The 24791-nt window shown below is 31.6% G+C and overlaps 3 protein-coding genes across 3 annotated transcripts; 1 reads left to right on the plus strand and 2 right to left on the minus strand.

The window, feature by feature from the left end:
* Positions 1 to 1467: 1467 nt before the first annotated feature.
* Positions 1468 to 4724, minus strand: LOC127095395 (protein SMAX1-LIKE 3). The gene is made up of 3 exons (XM_051034093.1): positions 3357 to 4724; positions 3038 to 3263; positions 1468 to 2867 (listed from the first exon to the last, which is right to left on the minus strand). The coding sequence occupies exons 1-3, from the start codon at positions 4517 to 4519 to the stop codon at positions 1713 to 1715; spliced, it is 2544 nt and encodes an 847-aa protein (XP_050890050.1). The 5' UTR covers positions 4520 to 4724; the 3' UTR covers positions 1468 to 1712.
* Positions 4725 to 15506: 10782 nt separating this feature from the next.
* On the minus strand, positions 15507 to 18057 carry LOC127095733 (uncharacterized). The gene is made up of 3 exons (XM_051034382.1): positions 17595 to 18057; positions 17409 to 17507; positions 15507 to 15740 (listed from the first exon to the last, which is right to left on the minus strand). The coding sequence occupies exons 1-3, from the start codon at positions 18036 to 18038 to the stop codon at positions 15507 to 15509; spliced, it is 777 nt and encodes a 258-aa protein (XP_050890339.1). The 5' UTR covers positions 18039 to 18057.
* Positions 18058 to 21362: 3305 nt separating this feature from the next.
* On the plus strand, positions 21363 to 23067 carry LOC127093109 (uncharacterized). Its single transcript, XM_051032011.1, has 5 exons — positions 21363 to 21659; positions 21790 to 21891; positions 22032 to 22129; positions 22273 to 22480; positions 22719 to 23067. Exons 1-5 carry the CDS (start codon positions 21572 to 21574, stop codon positions 22802 to 22804), a joined length of 582 nt encoding a protein of 193 aa, XP_050887968.1. The 5' UTR covers positions 21363 to 21571; the 3' UTR covers positions 22805 to 23067.
* Positions 23068 to 24791: the final 1724 nt, after the last annotated feature.

The following is a 24791-nucleotide window of genomic DNA, read 5'->3' on the forward strand; positions in this document are numbered from 1 at the left end:
GATTGATAGTGTATTTCATGTAGGTAAGAGTAGTCACCAAATGGTCATAAGAACCTAGTAACGAGCACATCAAGATAATTGTCTTATCCTTGTCGTCAATTTTCACCCCAAGTCTGACCAAATTGGTGATTACGTTGTTGAAGATATTGACATGTTGTTGCAAATCAGATCCTTCCTACATCTTCAGTATGTATAGTCATTGTTTCACGAACAATTTGTTCATCAACGTCTTTGACATATACTGCCTCTCCAATTTGATTGAAACCTCTTTTAACGTCGTCAGGTTTAGGATATCATACATCACCTCATCTGAAACATATGGGGAATCAATCTCACAACCTTCTCCTTCCTCTTTGTCCAATCGGTATCCTCTACATCGTTCGATTTCGTCTCACGCAACGCCTTTTATAAACTTTGTTGAGCCAACACATCCTTAATCCTCATTTGTCATAATCCAAAATTATATATCTCGTCGAACTTTATTACTCCAAATTTTATACTATGATCAATCATCCTCTAATACCAATTATTAAAACAACAATCGATAATAGAAAAATAAAGAGAAACGAACATAAAAGATGAACACGTCCTTAAAATTTTAACACTACTGTATTTTTAAACTTAAATTTGAATCTAAGATATGTGATTCAACTAGAAGAGATAATTAGTCTTAAAGTAATATTTATTATTGATTACATAATTATGTAAGATAATTAGAGTTACATTGATAAGTAAATAATTCACATAGTTAAAAATTCAATAGAAATCTAAGTTGGTTATGCTAAACAAAGTTAATAAAAAATTAATAAAAATTAAAAGACTTTACTAATAAAACCATATATTTAAGGATACAAATAGGAGTATCTGTATATTCCAACTACCATATATTTCTTTTCATAAACAAGTGTCCTATTAGTATAAACTCTTTAACTAATTCATCTCCTTGAATCTCTATTTCAAATGAGTTGAGCCATTCAAAATACCCTACCATGGTGCTTCTTGATTCACACAACTAGTTGCTTTTGAACTTCTATAATTCATTATTTTAAACCAAACAAATTGTTTTTCTTTCTTTGCATAATTCTTAAGCTATGAGTAGTTCTTCCATCAACCTTTTCAAACCTTTATCCTTCAACTATATACTTCCTAATGGAATGCATTTGAACAATGCATCCTTAACTACATTCCACAATATAAATTTCACATTCTTTGCTGAAATAATCTATCCTTAACAATATGTTAGACAATCCATATAAAGTGATGTGACAAAATATTCTATGAGATATTATTCTTTCTAGTTCCTCTTCTCCCTTTGTTACCATCTTGACCCTACATTGCACTTTTCATGTTTTTTTTTCAACAGTACAATTGACACATTTCACTTGTACATCAAATCTATTTACTCTTCTTTTTTCAAAAAAAACATTAACAGTTGAGAATACAGCCAATATTATAACACAAGATTGATAAATAAAGTGGAAACATTATAGTACTACACTGTCCTCACAAATAATGTATCAAATATTCAACTGTCTGCCAAATATTAGTTAGAACAGAAACCAAATCTCACTTAGTTAAACATATATACAAGTTGAAGAAAAACTATAACTGAAAAACAATACAATTTGAAGAAAAAAAGTTACACTCAAATTTAACATATATTAACTCAACTTTTTTTTCTCTATCGCAATCACAATCACAAATCTTACATGTTAATTAAAACTAATTTTCTTGTCAACTAACTCAAGAATACTGGTGTCTGCATTATCATGATCTTCAATGGCTATATTCAGATCCAAAGATAGGTTTAGAGTATTTTTATGATCCTCTATCATGGTCTCTTTCCCTTTGTTTTCAGCACATGATGATGATGGTTGTGACTTTGACATTGAAGAACTGAAGCTTTCAGAGGTGAAAATGATAATTGCATCCTTGAGAGGAATTGATTCACCATCTGGAATTGTTAAACTTCCACTTTGAATAGCTTTTTTGATACCCTTTTGAGTAAAGTGATCAACTTGTTCTAAATCTTCCATGAAGAACACTCTATGAGGATTCTCATTCATTGCTTCTCCAAATCTTTGCAAATAAGTGCTTCCAAACTCATCTCTTGGTCTTTTCCTTTTGGATTTTTCGTCGCTTGAAGAATCATCAACATCATCCCCTAAGGAAGAAAAAGTGCTTAGGCCAATTGTCATAAAGTTGCTATAAGATCCAAAAACAACTTTTGCTAGCTCCTTTGAGATATTCTCTTTGGATTGAGAATCATCGCCGAGAAATAACATCCAAGTTTCTTGCGTATGATTTTCTCTTTTGATCAAGTGGTTATCTCTTTTTCTCATTCCTGATCTACAAAAAAGGACAGTACTTGCAATCTCTTGAATGGTTTCTTTATTTTGTGGAAACTTGTTCTCCAAGGCATCACAGAGAATCTTGAGATTCTCTTCATTATGTTCATTGAACATTTCAGTGCTCTCTAAACCTTCCACTGCTTCACTTGAAGAGGCTGAGTTTGGACTTGAGTTAGGATTTGACAAAAGATCTGGTTTTGGAACATTTCTATGTGGCATGAACATTATCAAGTTACCATCATAACAATCATCATCATCGTCGTCGCCGCCACCAGCATTTTCAGTGTACAATAACTCGCATTCTTTTGGTGTTTTTTCTTGTTCAGAAATCATAGGCCAATTTAAGTGGTTTTGTTGAAAAGTAGACTTTCTTTCAAGTGAGGAAAATGAAGTTGGTGATGAAGGGGTTGACGATATAACAAATAAATCTTGTTTGTCGAGAATCGAAGGCTTTCTGTGTACTGATTTGCATATTGTGTTCCATTTCTTGCACAGATCCTTAAGCCTTGCATTCTCCTGTTTCATAAAGGAAAAAAACAATAAGAAAATAGAAAAAGGACAAAACTTAATGAAAGAATTTAATCAAAATATAACGATTTTTACACTGTCAATCAATCGTAACCGTTAGATCTTAAAATTATACTGATAAAATTTTCTCAACCAAGTATGAATATTATGATACAAACCTGATCTTCCATTATGTAGCTTCTTTCTTGTTTACAACTTTGAAGCCATGATGGCAAGCTAGAACTGCATGCTTTCTTGCTTGAATTGTTACTCAAACTCTGAGCTTCATTTTCAAATTTCATTGAACAATCTTTGCAACAAGTTAGATACTTTCCAACTCCTACTTTATCTTCAAAAGCCAAGTCCTTGAATAACACCAGGCTTCTTTCCTTAGCTTGAGAATCACTATAAATAATGTAAACCAGAAGAGATGTTAATTAATCACAAAAAACACTCAATAGAAGAAGAACAAGAGTTTCAAAAGAATCTAAAAATTACCTGTCAAAATTCAAACTTAGGCTTAGGCTTCCAACAGGAACTGTGAAAGGATGAAGCTCCCAAATAGATTCTAGAGAATGGTAACATGTTTTACACTTCATGTATGTTTTGAAATTTGAAATTCCCATAAGCCATAATCTAGTACTCTCACCACTTCCATTCACCAACTTTTTAACCTCCATAACCATATGCTCAACAGAACAATAGTAGTTCCTTTTTTGCTCACAGTAACTTGACCAAAACTCAAACAACCATTTCAAATCACCTAAATATAGAATCACCCCTCTTCCCATATAGCTTTTCACTAGGCTTCTAACTTCCACAAACTTCTTTTCAACTTCCTCTTTGCTTATATTCCTAAAGCATATCAAAGGAAGACTCACAATTTGCACATACCTTAACTCATTAGGAACATTACCTATCTCAAATCTTTCCATCACTCCTTTAGCTACTCCCTCGGCATTCGAAACACTCTCTCCTACAATCACAGTGTTTCTTCTCCTCTTCACTAGTTCATTCAACACACTTGTTACATCATCATTGTTAACATATTCTATAGGTTTGGCGAATGAATTCGAACCGCCAAGGCTAAGAGCTTGAGGAGGTTTAATGCTAATTTCTTTCTGCGAAGAAACTTCGATCGGAAGAGCTTGTTCAACTTCAACTCTTGCTTTCACAAGAGTACTAGAGAAACCAGCTTCCCTCATAACTCTACTAACACTTGGATCATCAAGTATAGAGATTATGAGCTGCTCAACTTCAATCTTCAAGGCCAAAATATGTTGCTGCTGCTGCTGATTCTCGATCGTTCCGCGTCGTTGGTGAGCCTGAGCACGTTTGAAAGCTGCAACCAAAGCATTAGAAAGTGAAGGAGAAGATGAATATTGAGGACCTAAAAGTGGACTTTGTGTTGAAGCTGGTAAACGGTTAAGTGCAACATTGAAACAAAGCTCAAGAGCTTTGCATTGAAGAGGGTGAGAATGACATTGAAGACAAGCTTTTCTTAATAAACCAGTTGAAGTTGCAAGCATGGCACTAGCAACATGAAGAGGTGTGACTTGTGCATGACCTCTTCTTGTTGCTAGATTCACTGCTTGTTTAACAACAGTAGCTGCTTCTTGTGTAAGAGCTTGAAGCTGAATACTGCAAATTCCTCCTCTCATGATAATGGTTAGAAGAGAGAGAGAGAGAGAGAGTGGAAAAGAAAGGTTATAGTTGGTTTGGTAGAATAAGAGGGAAGAAGTGGAAGATATAGATATAATGTATGAATATTGTGCCTTTCTTGTCAGGGAGGTAAATTTTGGCTTTTTATATGAAAGTGATTTTGGTTATGAGATATGAAACTTTCTCTTTCTTTATTGTACATGCAAAGTTATGTGGATTAACAAAAGGTTCTGTTTGATGATAGAGAGAGAAGTGTAAAAAATATATAAATATAAAAAGTAAGTATATAGTGACTATAGCTATAGCTTTAAACATGATGAATGGAATAAATGACTTTTGTTAAGAATAAGCTAAACTTAAAAACATGAAGAAGAGAAAAAGAGAAAAGGGTTATTGAGGAAATTAACAAAGAAGAAAAAGAAGTAGAGGACTGTCTGTCTGGTTGAATAGACATGGAACTACAGTAGTGGTGGTGAGAGAGAGGTATATAGGCTTTAGCTTTTTATCTTTTTTTGAGGAGAAGAAGGAATAATAATAATAATAATAATAATATTGCTTTTGAATGATTGATGGAATAATGAATGAATCACAAACTAACAAATAAAAAAAGATTGTGAGAAAAATTTATTTGTTTTGTTTTTTCAAAATATATAGTTACTTTGTAGTATCTGTGTTGTTGCATAATTCAGTTGTAAAAAGTTGGCTTTCTTCAACATTTTAATGAGTCTAAATCATGGTTTTCTGTTGTCTGACATATTTTGGGAAATAAGATGACATGATATAAGATATGAAGAAGGAAGATCTTAACATAGAGTAGGTTTTTTTATGCATTATTAAAGTTATATAGTTTTCATAAATATATAACTCTTTCTTAATTCTTAAATTAATAATGTAGAAAAGAACAGATAAAAATAATAACAATAAGCATTATTTAATTCTTTTCTGTAAATATATCTGTACTTCAATACTATTATGTATGTTATAGTTTTATTGTTTGAATTCAAATTTATGATTTGTTTAATATTAATTTTATTTAATTATTTGAGTTATTCCCAAACTTATGCGATGAAATTTTTGTTTTGGTGACTTTATCATTCATGAATAATTTAAATGTTTCATAATAACATAGTCTACGTAGCAAATTAAGTGTAACAACTTTTCTGTGTGGATATCCACAATTTAAAAATACGAGTGAATGATTTACTTGCACGGGAAATAGAACTTCAATTCATTATATATTGGTTGTTTGTGACCGTTTGAAAGCGTTTCCCATTTATTTGAATTCTCTTGTACTTAATCGGTTAACATGAAAAGGAAATTTAGATGGTATTTATACTGTTCGAGTGGTTATAACTGGCTGAATAGTTATAACCATCTTGAACATTATAAATATCATCTAAATTGTCTTTATAGATTTTATTCCAGTAAGAGAGATGCACATCATAGTTTGAATTACCTTTCCACAAAATATTCCTAGTCATCCAATCAATAAAATCACAAGTTGGTTGAGGTAGCCAAACCACTTGCATATAATAATTTGGGATGGACAAGTCATACCTAACCAGAGTCAAACGACTAGCGTTTAACAATTTATGTTGCCAAAATACTAACCTCTGACATATTTTCTCTTTTAGGAACTCAAAGTTTTTGCGTTGAAGACAATCCTGCAACATAGGAAAACCCAAGTTGCCAAAATACTAACCTCTGACATATTTTCTCTTTTAGGAACTCAAAGTTTTTGCGTTGAAGACAATCCTGCAACATAGGAAAATCCAAGTATTTATCTAGACTAAGAGTTCACTTGATACCTATGCTGGAGAAAATTAAATTCATTATATTCGACCAGTGATAGCAGATAAGAACACATTTGATTTAGCAGCATTCACTTTAAGGTCAGAAAACATGGCAAAACAATTCAAGATATCAGAAATGATTCATGCACGGGAGTTAGAAACCTTCACAAAAAGAAGAACATCATTAGCAAAAAATAAATGCAATAGAGGGGGTCCTTTACGAGATAACCTGACAGGTTTCCAATGACCTTCATCGACTGCCTTGATGATTGTCTGCGACAAGAATTTCATTCAGATAACGAAGAGATAGGGTGAAAGGGGGTCACATTGCCATTAACATTGACCTTTCCGACAATCCTGCAAGACCAGATCAATCTCCATAGAAATTCTCGCAAACCTTCCTCTCTCTACATTCAGGATGTTAGTATCTACCTTAACAAGAGTACCCATAATAGATGTCAAGTCAAGAAGGAAACTTTCATCATAATAAAATGAGTTAAGCCCTGGAAATCAAATCCAAACATGAGTTATCTCCACCTTTGCGAGAGGAGATGCAAAGTCTATATTCCATCGAGCCACTGTCAAATAATGGTCAAACAACATCTACGGGTCTTCTGACATAATTTTTTCCCTATCTGCGAGCAGCTTGCACTTGACCATAAAGAAACCATTGTCAACTTCCTTGATCTCAAAACATCCGGTAAGTTTCCACCTCTTCTTCAACCTATCTTTTATCAAATGATAGCTCTCATTCTTTCCAAGGAGTTTGATGACTAACATCTCCTTCCAAGGATTGCACAGTTCTTGAAAAAACTTCTCATCCATCGTGATATTTTGTAGTAATCGGTTATATTCTTCAAGAGAGACTTTCATAAGTCCCTTTTCATTCAGGTTCACTCTCTTCTTCACAGTAGTGACTCATTGGCCTTTAGTGAGAACATCCTAGAACGACAATTTAGAAGGCTTAGGTGCACCTCCATCTAGTGGCTTGACCATTATTTTGTTCTGTATTTGTGTCAAATTATCTTCTTTTCGATTTTATTATGGTGTTTATTTTAGTTAATATTAATTAATCATCTCTGATTCAGATTTAGGGCATCTTCCGTCAATAACTTTAATATCTTCAATGTTGAAGATTTAGAAGTATGAGTATTACAAACACTTTAATTCTATCGATGTAATTTTTCATTTTATATTATTAATATGTGAATATGTTCATAATTTTATTTTCTTTTTAATTGAATGTGTTTTTCTTCATCTTCGTATTCTATAAATTTAATGAGATATTACTTTATTTTTAGTTAAAAAAATAAATTAAATGTGTATTAATTTTTTAAAAGACTATTTTTTTTAAGAAAAGAGGGCGAATCACAAAAATAAAAGATTACATGAAAATCAATCTAAGAGTAGAAATTCCAATATAATTAGCTAGCAACAGAAGAAGAAAAATTGAGTAGGAACTCGTTCATAGAACATCAAATTATGACTTAGATCACACCCCATATTAACAAGTGCATCAACACAAATATTCGACTCACGGTAAATATGACAAACACACACCTCCTAATTATTTTATATTTATTTATTTTAGAAGAGTTTAATAGTAAAACCCTTCGATAAAAGTTCAATTTTATTGAGAGGAAAAAAGGTAAATTCTGCTTATAAAAGTAAATTTTGAAATAAATTAAAAAATAATTTCAATTTTAAAAAAAATTATAAATTTGAAACAGGTCAAACATAAATTTAATGTGATATTAAATCTATTTTTTTTGAAATATTAATAATTATATTTATATTAGATTGATATGTATTGATAATATAAAGATTTATGAGACATTTGTTTGAGGGTTCAACATGAGGGAACAATTTTATATTTTTTATGGTTTTTTTTATCTATGAGCAACACACCTTGTGAGAGACACATCACATATTCACCCAAAGTTTTAAGGTGATATGTGTGTGAGTTCTCTCGCCTATAAATGCACAAGTCTCCATTTTGCAAATCAATGTGAGATTTCCCCACACTTTGTTTTTTAAAGTTTCCAACTCACACTTGTTATTCTCAACACTCTCCCTCAAGTGTGAGTCTATCCACAATGATATCACTCAAGTGAAAGCTCTTTCATCCACATACAATTGTACCGCCGTTGACACCTTCTATCCACCACCCATGAGGATGAATTTTATTACAAGTGTCGGAACATCAATTCTATGAGGTCAACATGATGGAGCATTTTTAGATTGGGATCTTTCTTTATGAGCAATTCTCAACTTTCTGTCTCAAGTGTGAGTCTATCCATAATACCTCCTTCTAGAGGAAGCTCTTTCATCCACATACACTTGTACCTCCGTTGACACTCTTTTAAACGGGACATGCCTCCTACCTACAACCATTTGGGAAGGATTTTTAATACAAGGAAGTCGGTCTCTCACTCAAACCAAAGGCTTTTGATACCACATTTGGGACATTTATTTTGGGTTCAATCAAGAGCATTTTTACATTCATTTGAGTTTTTTTCTCTATGAGCAACCCATCTTGTGAGAGACACGTCACATACTCACCCAAAACCTTAAAGTGATAGGTGTGTGAATTCTCTCACTTATAAATGTCCAAGTCTCCTCTTTTCTAATCAATGTGAGACTTCTTCACACTTTGTTTCTCAAAGTTTTCAACTCACACTTGTTATATCTTATAAAATTAAAGTTTAAAAATTTCCATCTCTTAAAATTAAATAAATTAAATATTACGAGTTTGAACACGCGTTTTTGTAATCAAATATATTTACATTTATCAGTAGAGTCGCCCCAATATATATTGAGGTTTAAGACGGATTTTAAATAAAATAAAATGTAAAATATTTAAATTAGTTTTTTAAACTTTTAAAACTTAAAATTGTTTATTAAATTCTTCTAATTGATTTTAGTTAATATGTTTTTTTCATTCATAGTAAAATAAAATCCCTCAATATTTATTTATGTAATATTGATCTTAAATAAGAAGTATTAGTTTAAATATTTATTATTATTATTATTATTATTATTATTATTATTATTATTATTGTGAGTTATGGCATAAAATGATAAAATAAAAAATACTTAAATATGTTTACAACCAAAAGTAAATTTATATGACAATCTTAGAACTTTTTTCTCTATGAGCAATCCATCTTGTGAGAAACACATCACATATTCACTCAAAATTTTAAGATGATAGGTGTGTGAGTTCTCTTACTCATAAATGATCAAATGTCTACTTTTCTAATCAATGCGAAACTTCCTCCCACTTTATTTTTCAAAATTTTCAACTCACACGTGTTATTCTCAACAAAGATATCTTATAAAAGTAAAAGTTAAAGAATTTTATCTTTTAAAATTAAATAGGTAAAGTATCGCAAGTTTGAACACGCGTATTTGTAATCAAATATCATTACATCTATCGGTAGAATATTTCCGATACATATTGAGGTTTAAGACGGATTTTAAATAAAATCTATTATAAAATATTTAAATTTGTTTATTAAACTTTTAAAACTTAAAATTGTTTATTAAATTCTTCTAATTGATTTTATTTATTATGTTTTTTTTATCGATAGCAAAAGAAAACCACTTAGTATTTATTTAGATATTATTGAGCTTAAAGAAAATTTATTAGTTTTAAAATTTATTATTATTATTATTATTATTATTATAATTATTGTGAGTTATGAGATAAAATGATAAAATAAATAATACTCAAATATTTTAACAATCAAAATAATATTTTTTTCTTCAGAATAGATTTTTACTTGTTCATGTTATAGAAATAAATAAAGTTTGTCAAAATTAACATTTGATATTGATTTTTCCGAAAAATTACTTATTAAGTTAAAAATAACAATTTAGTTAATAATCACTTGCTATAATATTGATATATTTTCTGTTCAAATTCTGGATAATTATTATTATTATTAGAAAGAAGGACATCAAGACACTTATTTATCAAAATGTAGTTTGTTGTGTATGCTTCATTTGTAATGAAGGGTGAAAAGTTTTTTTGGATTTCTCCACGAACACGTCCATTAAAAAATGGGTCATATATTTTAGTTAAGTATTTTTTTTTCCTCTTATCATCAGACAATATAATTGTTTTCCTCTTATCATCAGACAATATAATTCGATTTTCAAATACATCTACATGTGTTAGGGAGTCTGAGAGAGTCTGGAGCACCAATGGAAAGACCACAAGGGAGGAAGACACCACATCTCAACACAAAATCTTAAGGTATTAGGTAAATATGTCATCTCTATTATAAATCCAACATTTCACTCATTCATAGGCAATGTGAGGCTTTAACCACTCACACTTGCATCCAACATTCTCCCCTCACAAGTGTGAGTCTCACATATCCTATAACAGGATCCAACACCGGATCCATCTCTCGCTCTCCCACAAAGTTGAACCATGACTCTGATACCACTGTTGGGGAGTCTGGGAGAGTCGAGAGTACCAATGAAACTAATGTTTCAGGACCACAAGAGATGGAGACATTACATCCCAATCCAAAATCTTAAGGTGTTAGGTATATGGGTCATCTATATAATAAATCCAATATTCCATCCATTCATAGACAATGTCGGACTTTAATCACTCACATTTGCACCCAGCGCAACATGATGAAATTTCTTATATTTCTTATCTAGAATTTGTGCCCTTTTAAAAAATTCATTTCTTAATTTATGTATTTTTTTTCTTTATTAACAAGCTGCAATAATTGAACAATTCATTATCATTATAGAAGATTTTCATAAAAATAAATAAATTAATAGTTATGATAAACTCACATTATCTAAAAATATTACGTGTTAGCGAGTCTATTTATTTTATCACGTGTAAGTTTTACTTTATTAAAATTTAATTTTATAGTGTACATTGTAAAATGAAACTTTACGATTTGGTCAAGCAAAAAAATTGTTAGAAAACTAGTAACATGTCCGTAACAGAGTTTGCATAGCTAATTATCATTTCAGCTACATGTGATCCATGATCTATGCTCCACTGAACATGTTGAATGACGATGTACTTTTATTGTTAGAGCTTACTGATGAATGAGAAAGTAATCATGAATGTGAAAGAAATTTAGTAACAATGAGCCATGAAATTTCAATATGGAAAGTTGAAAATCCGGGTGAAGTAAAAGAAAACATGAAAAACAAAGTGAAGAAAACATGAAAAATAAAGAACAGTAAATCAACAAAAAGTCATGGAGCAATAAAAAATCAGGAAATAAAAAGAGCTGAGTCTTCCATTTTGCAAACATGTTTTCTCATATTTGAATGGATGATGATTTATCCAATGTAACTTTTTATAATGGACAAGAAGAGTTGTGACGTTTGATTCAAGCGTTAAGTATTTAAAATATGGAATTGGTTTTACAGTTAGGAGTATTGGTGGCTGAAGATGGCAATGAGAAAGGGGATTATGATAAAGTTGTTTTGATCTAAAATATGTTTGGTTATCTAAAAAGAGCATGAAGAGAAGAGCAAGAAAAGTATTTTTATTTTTATTTTGAGTTATGACGATCGTAGAAGGAGAAACAGTGGTCAACGACAAGGTTGCTCGAAACAAAAATTCAAATAGTTTATTAGGAAGGTCGTGAGATGAAAAATACGAATATGACTTTAGTTTTTCCATTGGAGGTAGTGGTGGTCGTAAATAGGGTGGAGAAAGGGAATTGTGCTAGGGTTTGAGGAGAAAAGAGATAGGAGAATAAAGAAAAGAGAGAAAGTGGAAAGGTTTAGGGTTATGTGTCTACCAGAGATAGGGTTAATAGGCCAGACTAACCTACAAGGGTCTATAGCTTGGTCTGACCTATTTAATTAAATAAGTCTGACTTAGGCTATTAAAAAAACTTATAAAATATGATAGATCAGCCTGGCATATATTAATAAATATTAAAATTATTTGTGATTATTAATCAATTAATGAATAATATTAATAAAATAATTAAATAATAATTTAAACTCGTCAACTGTTGCGTCTGAGTTCATATTTAGTGTTGGAGGTGGAGTTTTAGATGAGTTTCGCTATAAACTAAATGAAGAATCTGTTGAAGCTTTCATTCGTGGTGGAGATTGGTTCCGACATAAGTATAACTTAAAGAAAAAAATTAAAGGTTATTATTTTTTATTTGATATGTTATTAAATAATATTTATTCATTTTTATCATATTTCATTCCTTTATTTATATAGTATTTATATTTATTTTTTCTTTCTCCTTATTTTGAAGGTTGAAAAAGAGAATATGCATATCACCTTGAAGATTTGATATCCACCGATCCCCCTGTTACAAAATCAGCCATTAATTTTGATGGTCTTTGGATTTTTGTAGTCCCCTTTCACTTTTGTATACGTGGCATTGATGATTGAGATGAAAAAAATAATTTTTAATGATATGTCATTGATGACTAGGATAATTTATTAATTAATATTTTTTATAGAATAAATTAATAATTAATTGTTTTAATTAATATTTTTAGAAATTAATTATTTAGAATTTTGAAAAGAATTATTGGGCCTAAGCCCAATTAATAATAACATCCATTTCATTTAGCATTTTTCCAACACAAGGTGACAACAACCCATGTGTGACTAACTTTTATGAACACTCATTTTATTTGCAAACAAAATAATGTGGGACTTTGTTGATATATAAAACAACTCAGCCACCACATATTCCATCAACACCAACGCCTTTTCTGATTATATGTACATGAATACAAATTTATGCATTTCAAACAATAAATTCAGGCTCAGCTTATGCACTTTCATGAACATAAATCCATATGTTTCCACTTGTGTTACTACTATGACAAAAACACTCTTATTTAACCATACACTTTTCAATATCTTTTTGATGTATTCCTTTCTTTTTCAACAATTTTTTCAGTAAATTACCTGTGTTATGTAAAAATGTTATGTTTGCTCTTGTTTGGATTAGCACTTGAACATTTATACTATGAGGAAAGAAAAAGGATCACCACTCTTATTTATTTATTATTTATTAGATAAATACTCACCACTTGTATTTATTAGATGTATACCTGTTATCAAACTACTTTGCTTCAATTTATGTGCATATCACGTTTTGATTATGGACTTTTGGCATATATATTCTTGAGTATTCTTGCAACTAACTCTCTATAGATTGCAAGAGATAAGATTGGATGTTGCGTGATGTAGTATTGCGCTAGCCATGCACAAGGATAAGCTAAGAATCGGTTGACTGAGGACATCATACTAAATGCTCCACTATTAGCAGAAGATTGTCACAAGTTAGTTTTTACATGCATTTAGTAAACCTTCATACACTACAACAGACAAGACCTTAGACAGCGCTTTTTTTAGCCTTAGACAGCGCTTTAAAGCGCTGTCTAAACCTCCGCTGCTAAAGGTTTAGACAGCGCTTTTTTAAATCTTAAAAGCGCTGTCTAAGCCCCCCCCCCCCCCCCCTTAGACAGCGCTTTGGCCAAAAGCGCTTTATAAGACCCTCTTATTTTAAATTTTTTAGGTATATCTTAGACAGCGCTTTTGAAAAGCGCTGTCTAAGCCCCACCCCCTTAGACAGCGCTTTGGCCAAAAGCGCTTTCTAAGACCCTCCTATTTTAATTTTTTTAGGTATACCTTAGACAGCGCTTTTCAAAAAGCGCTGTCTAAGCCCCCCCCTTAGATAGCGCTTTTGCCTAAAGCGCTTTCTAATCCCCCCCTTAGACAGCGCTTTTTACAAAAGCGCTGTCTAAGGTATACGAAAATTTTTGAAGCTTTTGTTTTAAACCACATTTTTTCCAGGTTTATAAACCAGAATTTCTACCTGTTTTCAACCAGATTTTGACAGACAATTATCACATTTTATATATGCCATTTTGGCCTTTTTTCTACCAATTTTTGGCTAACAAATATATATATATACCAATTCAAACCAATTTTGCCTTAAATGTATCAAAATATATACAAATTTATGTACACATTTACAAGTCATAACATATACTACAAATGTACACATTAATTACACAAATTTATGAACAAACATTGAGCTCTATCATGAATTGACACCACTCCTCTTTGATTTCGTCCACTTGATCCTTTGTATAAAATGCACACTTGAATTCATCAAAGTACTACATAATAATATAACATATTTTGAATTAATTCCAACTATTTAATTATATGAGATATGTGTAAATATAAAAATAACTCATAAGTTAGAAATACATACATCGGTGGGAATCTTTAATCGGCCCAAAGCAAGAGTATCTTGCATAAAGTAAACCGGATTAACACCTCTTTTGAAACATAAAGTAAACCGGATTAACATAAAGTAAACATCATTAACATAAGTTGTTTAATTAATAAAACAAAGTAGACCGGATTTACCTAATATATGTATTGACAACGGTGACGCCGATTTCCTCATGACTAAAAACTTGCATGAAACCGTGGACTCGGTATGCCGTGGAATCGCATTATCTTTTGATTTGGATTTTGTGGGAGTCTATTTAACATAACCAAGGAAAATATGTAAGTAAAATTTTAAGCATAAATTTTAAACTTTGAATATACACATTAAAGTTAACATAAGTTTTAAGCATACCTCATATCCTACGCATATGAGGTTTGTCGGCCATGCAACAAACGAACCTACTGCTTCGTGCACCGTTGTTGCATCCGAATCATCGCTAGGATATGGTAATGCTACATTCGGCTCAACTGCAATATCAACTGATACCTTCAAACATCCAGCAGGGAGCTCTCTAGTGTGGAGTAATACTCCGCTAACGTTATGCACTTTTCCCTTGCCAACCATCCGATAGTATGGTGACGACAAATACAGCTGACAATGGGAAATGCCCTAAAACCAATAATAACAAGAAATCGTTAATGTGTATATATGTCAAATACATAATTTAAGCAAATAGTTCAATTTAAGACAATTATATGTAATTACCTCTGGTCTAAGGGGGGTAATTTGTAGAGTCGTAGGTTTGAAGCTATATCTCACAAATTCTATCAAAAAGACATGAGCATTTGAGCTTGACAACATGGACCCAGATACTAAACCTTTGTCAATACAAGGAGCAAACCAGAGAAAAATAATCCTGTTCACTCATCACTGCAGTTGATCGGAATACTTTTCTACACAGCCTAGGACAAAATAAACTACCACGTACAAGGATTACTCAGATGAAAACTGTCCAATATTAAGAAGACATTACCTTTGTCTCTAACAATTCTTCGTGAAATTTCATTTAGAATCTCAGCAACTTGTGAGTCCTTTAATGCAGAAGCTCTCCTTAATTGAATTAAATCAGCTATAACATCAGGGTTGAATGGTTTCTCGTTCAGAGCATATCGGATGTATTTGCGCAAAATTTCTTCCAAGACAAAACCTGTCTGGATATGAATTTTTTGTTACTTAAAATCAATGACACATGCAGAGGAAGTCAAAAGTATGGTAAGCCAGCAAACAGAAAAATGAATTTCCATGAGATTTTTCCAGCCAGCAAAATGAAAGCTAAGAACTACTTTCATGATCTAGACAGATGGCATGATCCTTTATTAAAGAAACATTTGCACAGAAAAAACATATCATGATTAGGAATCGAAGCATATACACATCAACAACAAAAGTTTCACCTAAGGTTAGACAGGCAAAATCCAATATTTCAGACAGACCGTTAATATATATACTATAAAGAATATTACAATGACTTGATGATGGTAATTTTATACAATACCAGTTTAGAACTTATGGTCTTTTAGTGAAATCATTGTTCTTATTTTGTAAAACCAAGATACATTATCAATAATAACGAAACCGATATAAATAGGAGCAAATAGCCAAATACTCAGCCTTATAGATTAGTATGTAAAAGAAAACAGTGTTTCTAATGCAAATGATAAGCAATCAAGTATGTCAAGTTACCCCTATCTGATAGGCACTCGTGCAGAAGAACATAAAAAAAGAAAAATAAGTTATCATTATTTAAAAATTAAAACTAGAAATCAGTTCATGATTTAACCTTGTGCGGAATACCAAAAAAGGAGAAGTAACAAATGATTCAATTCAGTGTTCTGAATATGAGATTCACTATATGTAGTTGCAGATAGTGTTACGACTATCGTGATAGTGAAATATTTTACCTTGCTGTGGATTTTTAATCTGTTACCTTAGCATTGTATGACACTGATTCTCAACAGATAAGAAGAATCTACTTTGCTGTCAGTTATACTATTGCTACAAACTTCTCCACATACTTCCTATCAAGGTAGCACTTGTTACATTACAACCCAAAAGAAAAGGAGGGCTGAAGATCAACTGGCCTAGCAGTTGTCTCATGGGCCCAAGGAATGGGAAGTGTAAGGAGAAACAAAGGACAGTTGAGAAAGAATCTTGTGATGGAAGAAGGGGAGCTAGTTGAGATGGGAGAGTTAGTTAATGATGGTGGGGAAGTTATCAAATAGTAGGAGAAACATATGTTAGTTGTGAATAAAGAGTTTCCCTATGTAATCAAATTATTATCATCAATAAATCTTGTATTTACATCTATCTTGCGGGTTTCTTTAATTTCAAATAGTTGAGAATATTGGTTTGTATCAGAAATCAACAAACATGGGGAAGAACAAAGCTTCTCTACCCATTATTGACGCAGATTCAAAAAGTGATTCCATAACCCCTAGACAAAATGTGAGGCCATATATTATTCAACAGCAAATGTCAAATAGTGACCACATGTCATATTCAAGGTTTTAGAAAAAGGTCTGCAACTGCAACACAGACCTGCAATATCAAGAGTTTTTCTATATCTCTATGACTATAAAGTGTCAGCAGTTGCAGTCACATTTGTATATAATTTTTCACAATAACAAAGATTGCGACAAAAATTAATTACAAACTCAGGTCTACAGCGAAAATATAAAGGTTTTAGATGTCTCTACAACTGAAATCGCGGTTGCATTTGCTCGCATTCTGCGACAATATCATGGTTTGCAGCATAACTACAATCACAATTTAGAATCATACCCAACTACAATTTAAAGTAAATATTTTCTATAACTCACCTTATTTTCGATTCCTTTGAGATCATCAACCTTAACTTCATCTCGTCCTCTTTGTAACAAATCATCAACAGACTTACACAACAACGCATTTTTACCAACCTGAAACAAACAAACAAACAAACAAACATTATAATTTCCTATAAGCGCAATGAACAAAAAAAAATCCAAAGAAACAAAAAAACCAACCAATTTCCTGCGTTGTGCTTTGGGAGAACTGAAATTCCTAACGGTTTTAACAAACGCGATAACGAAAGTGAGACCAGCATAACCAAGAGGAACGGCGAGAATCCACGGCAACGAAGTGGGACCCACTCTCGGACCGGGAATCGCTTGGGTAACAGAACCGGTGAACTCAACGAGGTCGAGAGCTTTTTCTTGAATCCACGGAAGTTCCTCTTCTACTTCAACCTCAACAACTTCATCTTGTCTAGATTGTTTAGGGTTATTGTTACTGGAAGGGTTTTTCGATGATGACGCTGAAGCAACGGTTGAGATTGAAGTAGGTGATGATAAGAGTGGTTTTGGGTGGAGTGTAGGGAAAAAGAAGGGTTGAGATTGAAAAGGGGTTAGGGATGGGTTTTTGTTTGGGAGAGAGAGAAAATGGGAAGTGAGAGAAGAAGTGAAAGCCATTGGAATGGGTTTTTTTTTAATTGAAAGACTTTAAACAGCGCTTTCTCAAAAGCGCTGACTAAGGTCTATATTTAAAAGCGCTTTCATTATTTTTTTAGAATATTTTCCGTGTTTTATTTTTATTTTAACCTTAGACAGCGCTTTCTTTTAAAAGCGCTGTCTAAGATGCGCTGTTAAAAAACCTTTTTGGCGTAGTGATATGCGTAACGAAAAGGACTTAATGATAATAATGATCAAATAACAAAAAGTGTGGAGGAAACTATCAGGAATAACTGTTTTGAATTTTGTGAGTGTTTTCGTCATAGTAGTGCATAAATTGAGCCTGAATTTGTTGTTTGAAATGCATGGATTTGTGTTCATGTACATGTAATTTTCTATAATTATTTATTTAATAATAATTACTCCACTAATTTGAGGAACCCAGCTACCAAGTGTTTTTTCATCAGTTGCATCATCATCATCATCATCATTAGTCTAAGTCACTCGTGTTCTCACTTAAGTAGTAATCAAATCCTTTAGACAATCGATTAGTAATAGATAACTACTATGAAGCACTTTTGTTCTCGGTGTGCACTAACTTTAATCCATTACCATTTGGTGTATATTTAATTGATATTACATGAATATCATTTCTCAGTTTCATCTTCATGCATTAATAACAAGTGATCACAGACTAATTGTGTAATCTTGTCCCACAAAATAAAAAGGCTTAAAAACAATTCTCATTTCACTAGACTTTAAACCAAATGTGGAGAGTCAAGTTAAGCTTCTAATTATTTCACCTAATTATTTATCATGTTGGATTCATTTCGAACTGAGGGAACCATGAATCACATAATGAGTTATACTGTAACACAAATCCAATCTTTATTTGTATGTTAAAGTTGAAGTTGAAATGTGAGTTGTAGTGGTGTTGGTAGTATAATATCACATTGTTTTTCATTAGTATAATATAAGAGTTTATATAGCTTGAAGATGTGGAGCTTATTGCATAAGTATCTTGAGATGAAAGTGGGCCTTTGAGAATTTATCATATATTATAAAGAAATGAGCTTTAGGCCCTGATTGCTTTCTAAAATTTTAATTAATAAATTTATTAAATAACAATTTATTAAATTATTAATTATGTAAAATGTATCAAAAAATAAAATATCATGCTCAGTAATTCCACGTAATTAAAAATAATTTTTAATTCCTAGTCATCACAGCCACCTATGTAAAAGTGGAGGGGATCACAAAAATCCAAAGGCAATCAAAATTAAATGACCAAAATAGTTGGTTTTGTAATAAATGGGTCAATTGTTTAAAACGTCCAAACTAGGGGGATCAAAAGTGTATTTAAGCCTTTTTTTAATGTTCTTTTAGTAACTTCGTAATGTTGAAGTGTGAGGAATAAAATAGTTGGTTTTGTAATAGGGAGACCAATTGTTTAAAACGTCCAAACTAGGGGAATCAAAAGTGCATTTAAGTCTTTTTTTTAATGCTCTTTTGATAACTTCGTAATGTTGAAGTGTGACATAGATATAATTATCTTGCTTCAATGGTACGAAGGTCTGAAAATTTTAAGTGTTGGATTGTTTGTTTATCATGTCAATTATATTGTTGCAATGATATGTTTAGTCTTGCTTCAAATTACATGGTGGTGGACTTGTAATCTTAATTTGTTTACTTTGATATATCTTTAGGTAAAGAAATGTTGTTAGTAATTTTTATTTTATTTTTTTAAGAGATTTTAAAAAAATAGGCTAAATAATATTTGTAGCCTATTTAAAATTGGTAAAATAAATTTTTTGAGTAGGCTTTTAAATAGGTTTTAAGATCATACCAGACTTTCAAAAAGGTCAGGTCAGGCCAAAAAAATGTCTATAATAGGTCATAGTCCAGGCTCATGTCTTAAAAATTTATCATAGGTTAGGCTGAGGCCAGGGCCGGCTCAATGCAGCGGTAGTCTGTGCTAGAGCAAGGCCTAAAATTTTGGAGGGCCCACTTTTTTTTCTAAAAAAATACATTTTTACCTATTTTTTTAACAATGGAGATAGAATCATAGGGCCAGTTTGTTTTAGCTTTAAAAAATGGATTTTTTTTTTGTATTTTTGAAAATGGATTCTACAAAAATGTTTTTCTAACATATTATAAGTTTTTCTAAATTTGTTTTTTATAAATTAAAAGATTGAATTGTTCATTCTATAACATAAATATACATTATTGAAGATCAAAATATAGTCAAAATCATAATTTTTTCAAAAAGTTGTATCTTAAAAATGATTTTTATGAAAAGCTATTTGAAATAGCTTCAAAATTAAATGATTTTTTGAAAAATTGATATCCAAAAAAAAGTTTCGATAAAATGATGAAATACCTAAAATAACATTTTAAGAATAACTATTTAAACCAAATTTTCATTTGAAACTTTTATGAAAAGTTTCTTTGTAAATTTTTTTTACATTAAAATATGTAACACTATAAAAATCATTTTTAAAAAAAGGCAAAACAAACGGGCCCATAGTATGTTTTCAAAATTTATTTTTAAAATGAGGTGTAAAATCATAATTTATTTTTAAAATTTATGTATTTTTATTGATTTTTAAAAAAAAAACTCAATATAAATTAATATTTTTAGACCTATTTTTTATAACAGGTCCTAGATTGATTGAGTCGGTCTTAATTGAAGCTTTTTAAAACCTAGTCTAACCTGACCTATTTTCACCCATAAGAGAAAGAAGGAAAATCAAAAATAGTGTATGTCAGGTAAAAAATGCATGTCACGTGTCATTGTTGAAAATGCTTGATTTGTGAATTAATTGGTTAATTTGTTAAATACTCCGTTAGTCTTTTATGTAGTGTAAATTTTTTGAATAGATGAGGGTAAATTTGGGGAAATGGTATTAGTTTATTTTCTTAGGTATATAATTGATATGATTGATTAGTTATATAGTTGATAGTTGACCGAGGATAAGCTAGAAAAATATACGTATTTTAATTATTAAGTTTTTACAAAAAGTATTTTTCAAAATAAATAAAATTGTTTTAGGGTATGGGAAATTTAAAGTTTGACTCAAAATATATCATTTTTCGAACATATTTATGTTCCATAAAATTCAAATTTTGAGTTTGCCGTAAAAAAAGAAAATTAGTTTTTATTTATGTTGCAATGCATAAAGTTAGGGGTAAGGAAGTGAAATATGACGGGGTGTTAAGAAGATTTTCCAAAAAAAATCTTATCACAAGCCCAATCCACTTAATTCTGAAGAGGCCCATCATCATCAATAAAAACATATTTAAACAATTACAACTCTCTTTTCAAAACTAAAACCCTAGGGCACCATCAAACATAAAAAACAACGCTATCCCCTTGCCGGAAAGAACAAAAAGTGACCGGAAAACGCTATCGCCTCGCCGTAAAGAGAAAAAACTGACCAAAAAACGCAATCCTCCAGAAAATTGCGTCACCGACGAACTCCACTTTGTGATAAAGCATCGTAATCGACAAAAAAGACATTAAAACGTTGATTCACAGATTAAATTTTGCCATAATGAAACTAAATAAGAGACAGAGTAGGGAAAAGAAGGAAAAAATAAACATGGTGCAAATTGCTGATGTTGAAACCGTGAACAGTGATGGTATAGAAATTGAAGTTTGTTTCTTTTTGGTGATTTATATTATTAGATTTTAGTATCCATGTTGATATTATTATGAAATAGCATGACATATACTATCCTATTGCTCATGGAATTTATCTTTGTTTTGTAGGTAGATCAAAAGAAGCATCACTAGAAAAGACAGAACAAGATCATGAGAATGAATGTCATGTTATTTTTTCTGGAGATGATGACTCATCAAATGGAATGAAAAGTATGAATCGCTTACTTTGCATTTGTTTTAAAACTAGACATATCATGCACATATTGGGTTGTGGTGCACCTGTGTACCGTTTGCATATTTGCATGGTTATGCATGGTATAGTTTCTGACTGGTGAATACTCAAACTACAGAATGGATCAAGGAATACCGTCAAAGTAAACCAGGGTTGGAGGTATTGCAAAATCAAATCGACCACTTTGTAACTGATTACGAGCAAAAAATGGAACAGGTAAATCTTTTTAAAACTTCCAAATAATAGGCAGTTAACCCTTTTCTCAATGGCCATTATATCCTCTAAAATGACTAGAAATCATCCTCTACTATCCTCTAAAACGATTGCACAATTTCTTACTTATTTTTTTGTCAATACAGGAAAGAAAAGCAAAAGAGGCACTTGTTGCAGAAGGAGGATGGACAGTGGTTCAACACCACAAGGGTAGGAAGAAAACAACTGATTCTGAAAGTGGGATTGCTGTGGGTTCAGTTGCTCAAGCTGCTGTGGAGAATAAATTGGCCAAAAAGAAACCTCAACTTGGTCTAGATTTCTATCGCTTTCAAAAAAGAGAAGCTCTGAGAAATGGTATGACTTCTTTTTTGTTATTTTTTACCTTATTTGTTTATCCAAAATAGTTTTTAACCACTTCTTTCTGTCATCAAAAATTTCTTAATGCTTTACCTTCAACATCTGCACCAACATGGAATGGAAAAGATCTTATAGCTGATATTAGGGAAATTTAGAGTGATAGTTGGTAATAACATTCACAATTGATTTTGATTGATGATCAAACTGAGATAAACCATTCGTGTTTTTCTTGCAGAAATAATGGAATTGCAGACCAAATTTGAGGAAGATAAAAAACGTCTGCAACAGCTGAGAGCTGCCAGGAAATTTAGACCTTATTAATCAATGTTGGTAGCAGCCAATATTGATTGTTCTTTTCTTTGAGGAGGAGATTATATTTATCAAATTCTGAAGTTGAATTATCCTATATTTATCATACAATTTTGTGGAAAATATTTGTAAATGTAAATTTAATTTCCACATGGGAGACAGTCCAGCTTGAAGCCTAAAGTCAAGTCAAGGTCACATGGTGACCAGCCTAGCTACCTATGTTCTAATGTACAGTATTACTCATATTCCTGTCTAAAATATTTCTCCATCAACAATTGAATGTGGTCACTTGAACAAGTGATTTTGACTTGACATGGCTCTACCACTAAAAAAATAATGTGAATCACTCTTCTATATAAAATTAATATACGGATTTGTTTTTAAAATGAATTTAATTGAAATATATTGATCGTGTAAAAGTATTATATGCTGTCAGTTATTTATAGACAAGTAATATAAACAAGTGATGGTGATAAATCGTGTAAATTTTTGTATCATCAATTCATTTACCACAAAGAGTACTGAAAAATAAGAAGATTGATGAGGAAGAGCATTCTGTTTTTCAAATACAGTTGCTTTCTGAAAAATAAGAAGATTAATGAGGAAGAGCATTCAGTTTTTCAAATAGAGTTGCTTTCTGAAGTTGTTGATGAAGCTTATTCTGATTTGTTTTCAGCTGATTTTCCAACTTTATCTGGTTTTGCTGATATTTACTCATGTGATGATTGTACTAACACTAACCTTTGTGTTGTTTGTGCTGAGATTGATGCTGCCTTGTAGGGTGACAGTGTAATTGAAGTTGTTTATGTAGCTGAAGCTCTTTACATTCCGGCTGCTCCAAACATACCATCCATTGAACAACCACATTCTTTAGAGCCTAAACCACTTCATGAGGATTCATATTATTCATCAAAGCTTCAACTTAAGCAGAAATATAAGAAGGGAATTGGATGGACCTTGGCTGACACTCGTGATATTAGCTCATCCATATATATGCATAGGATTTCACTTAAAGATGAAACAAAAGTAGTGAGGCAGCCTCGTAATCCTTTAATTCTTGACGTTGTGAAAAAGGAGACCACTTTCACGTGCACATTCAACACTTTTACTTATCGAAGATACTTATTTGATCCTGAAATACAAGGCAAATGCACTAATTAAAATTTCAAGGTCAATGGACACTCCCCAAAGCTACTCCATGAGAACCCGACTTTGGAAGAAGAGACCGTAGAAGAGCTCTCTTTGGGAAAGGCTGCTTATGCAATCATTTATCCGCCTTGACTCCTCGGGTGTGTTCTTTCTTTTCTCTCACTCTTATTTTATATTTATGCTCTTTCATTGAGGACAATGTATGTTTTAAGTGTGGAGGGAGAACCATTTATTTTGTTTATTTATTTAAGAAAGCAAACAAAAAGCGAAATAGAGGAAAACTGAAAACAAAACAAAGAAAACAAAACAAATAAATGGTTCTCTCCCCCACACTTAAAACATACATTGTCCTCAATGAAAGAGCATAAATATAAAATAAGATTGAGAGAAAGGAAAGAACACACCCGAGAAGTCAAGACAGATAAATGATTGCATAAGCAGTCTTTTCCAAAGAGAGATCTTCTACAATATCTTCTTCCAAAGTCAGGTTCTCATGGAGTAGCGGGCTGCCTCACTACTTTTGTTTTCATCTTTAAGTGAAATCCTATGCATATATATGGATGAACTAATATCACGAGTATCAGCCAAGGTCCATCCAATTCCCTTCTTATATTTCTGCTTAAGTTGAAGCTTTGATGAATAATATGAATCCTCGGGAAGTGGTTTAGGCTCTAAAGAATGTGGTTGTTCAATGGATGGTATGTTTGGGGCAGCCGGAATGTAAAGAGTTTCAGCTACATAAACAACTTCAATTACACTGTCACCCTGCAATGCAACATCAATCTCAGCACAAAGGTTAGTGTTAGTACAATCATCGCATGAGTAAATATCAGCAAAACCAGATAAAGTT

The sequence above is a fragment of the Lathyrus oleraceus genome, chromosome 6, assembly GCF_024323335.1.
Source record: "Lathyrus oleraceus cultivar Zhongwan6 chromosome 6, CAAS_Psat_ZW6_1.0, whole genome shotgun sequence".
Taxonomy (NCBI): Eukaryota; Viridiplantae; Streptophyta; class Magnoliopsida; order Fabales; family Fabaceae; genus Lathyrus; species Lathyrus oleraceus.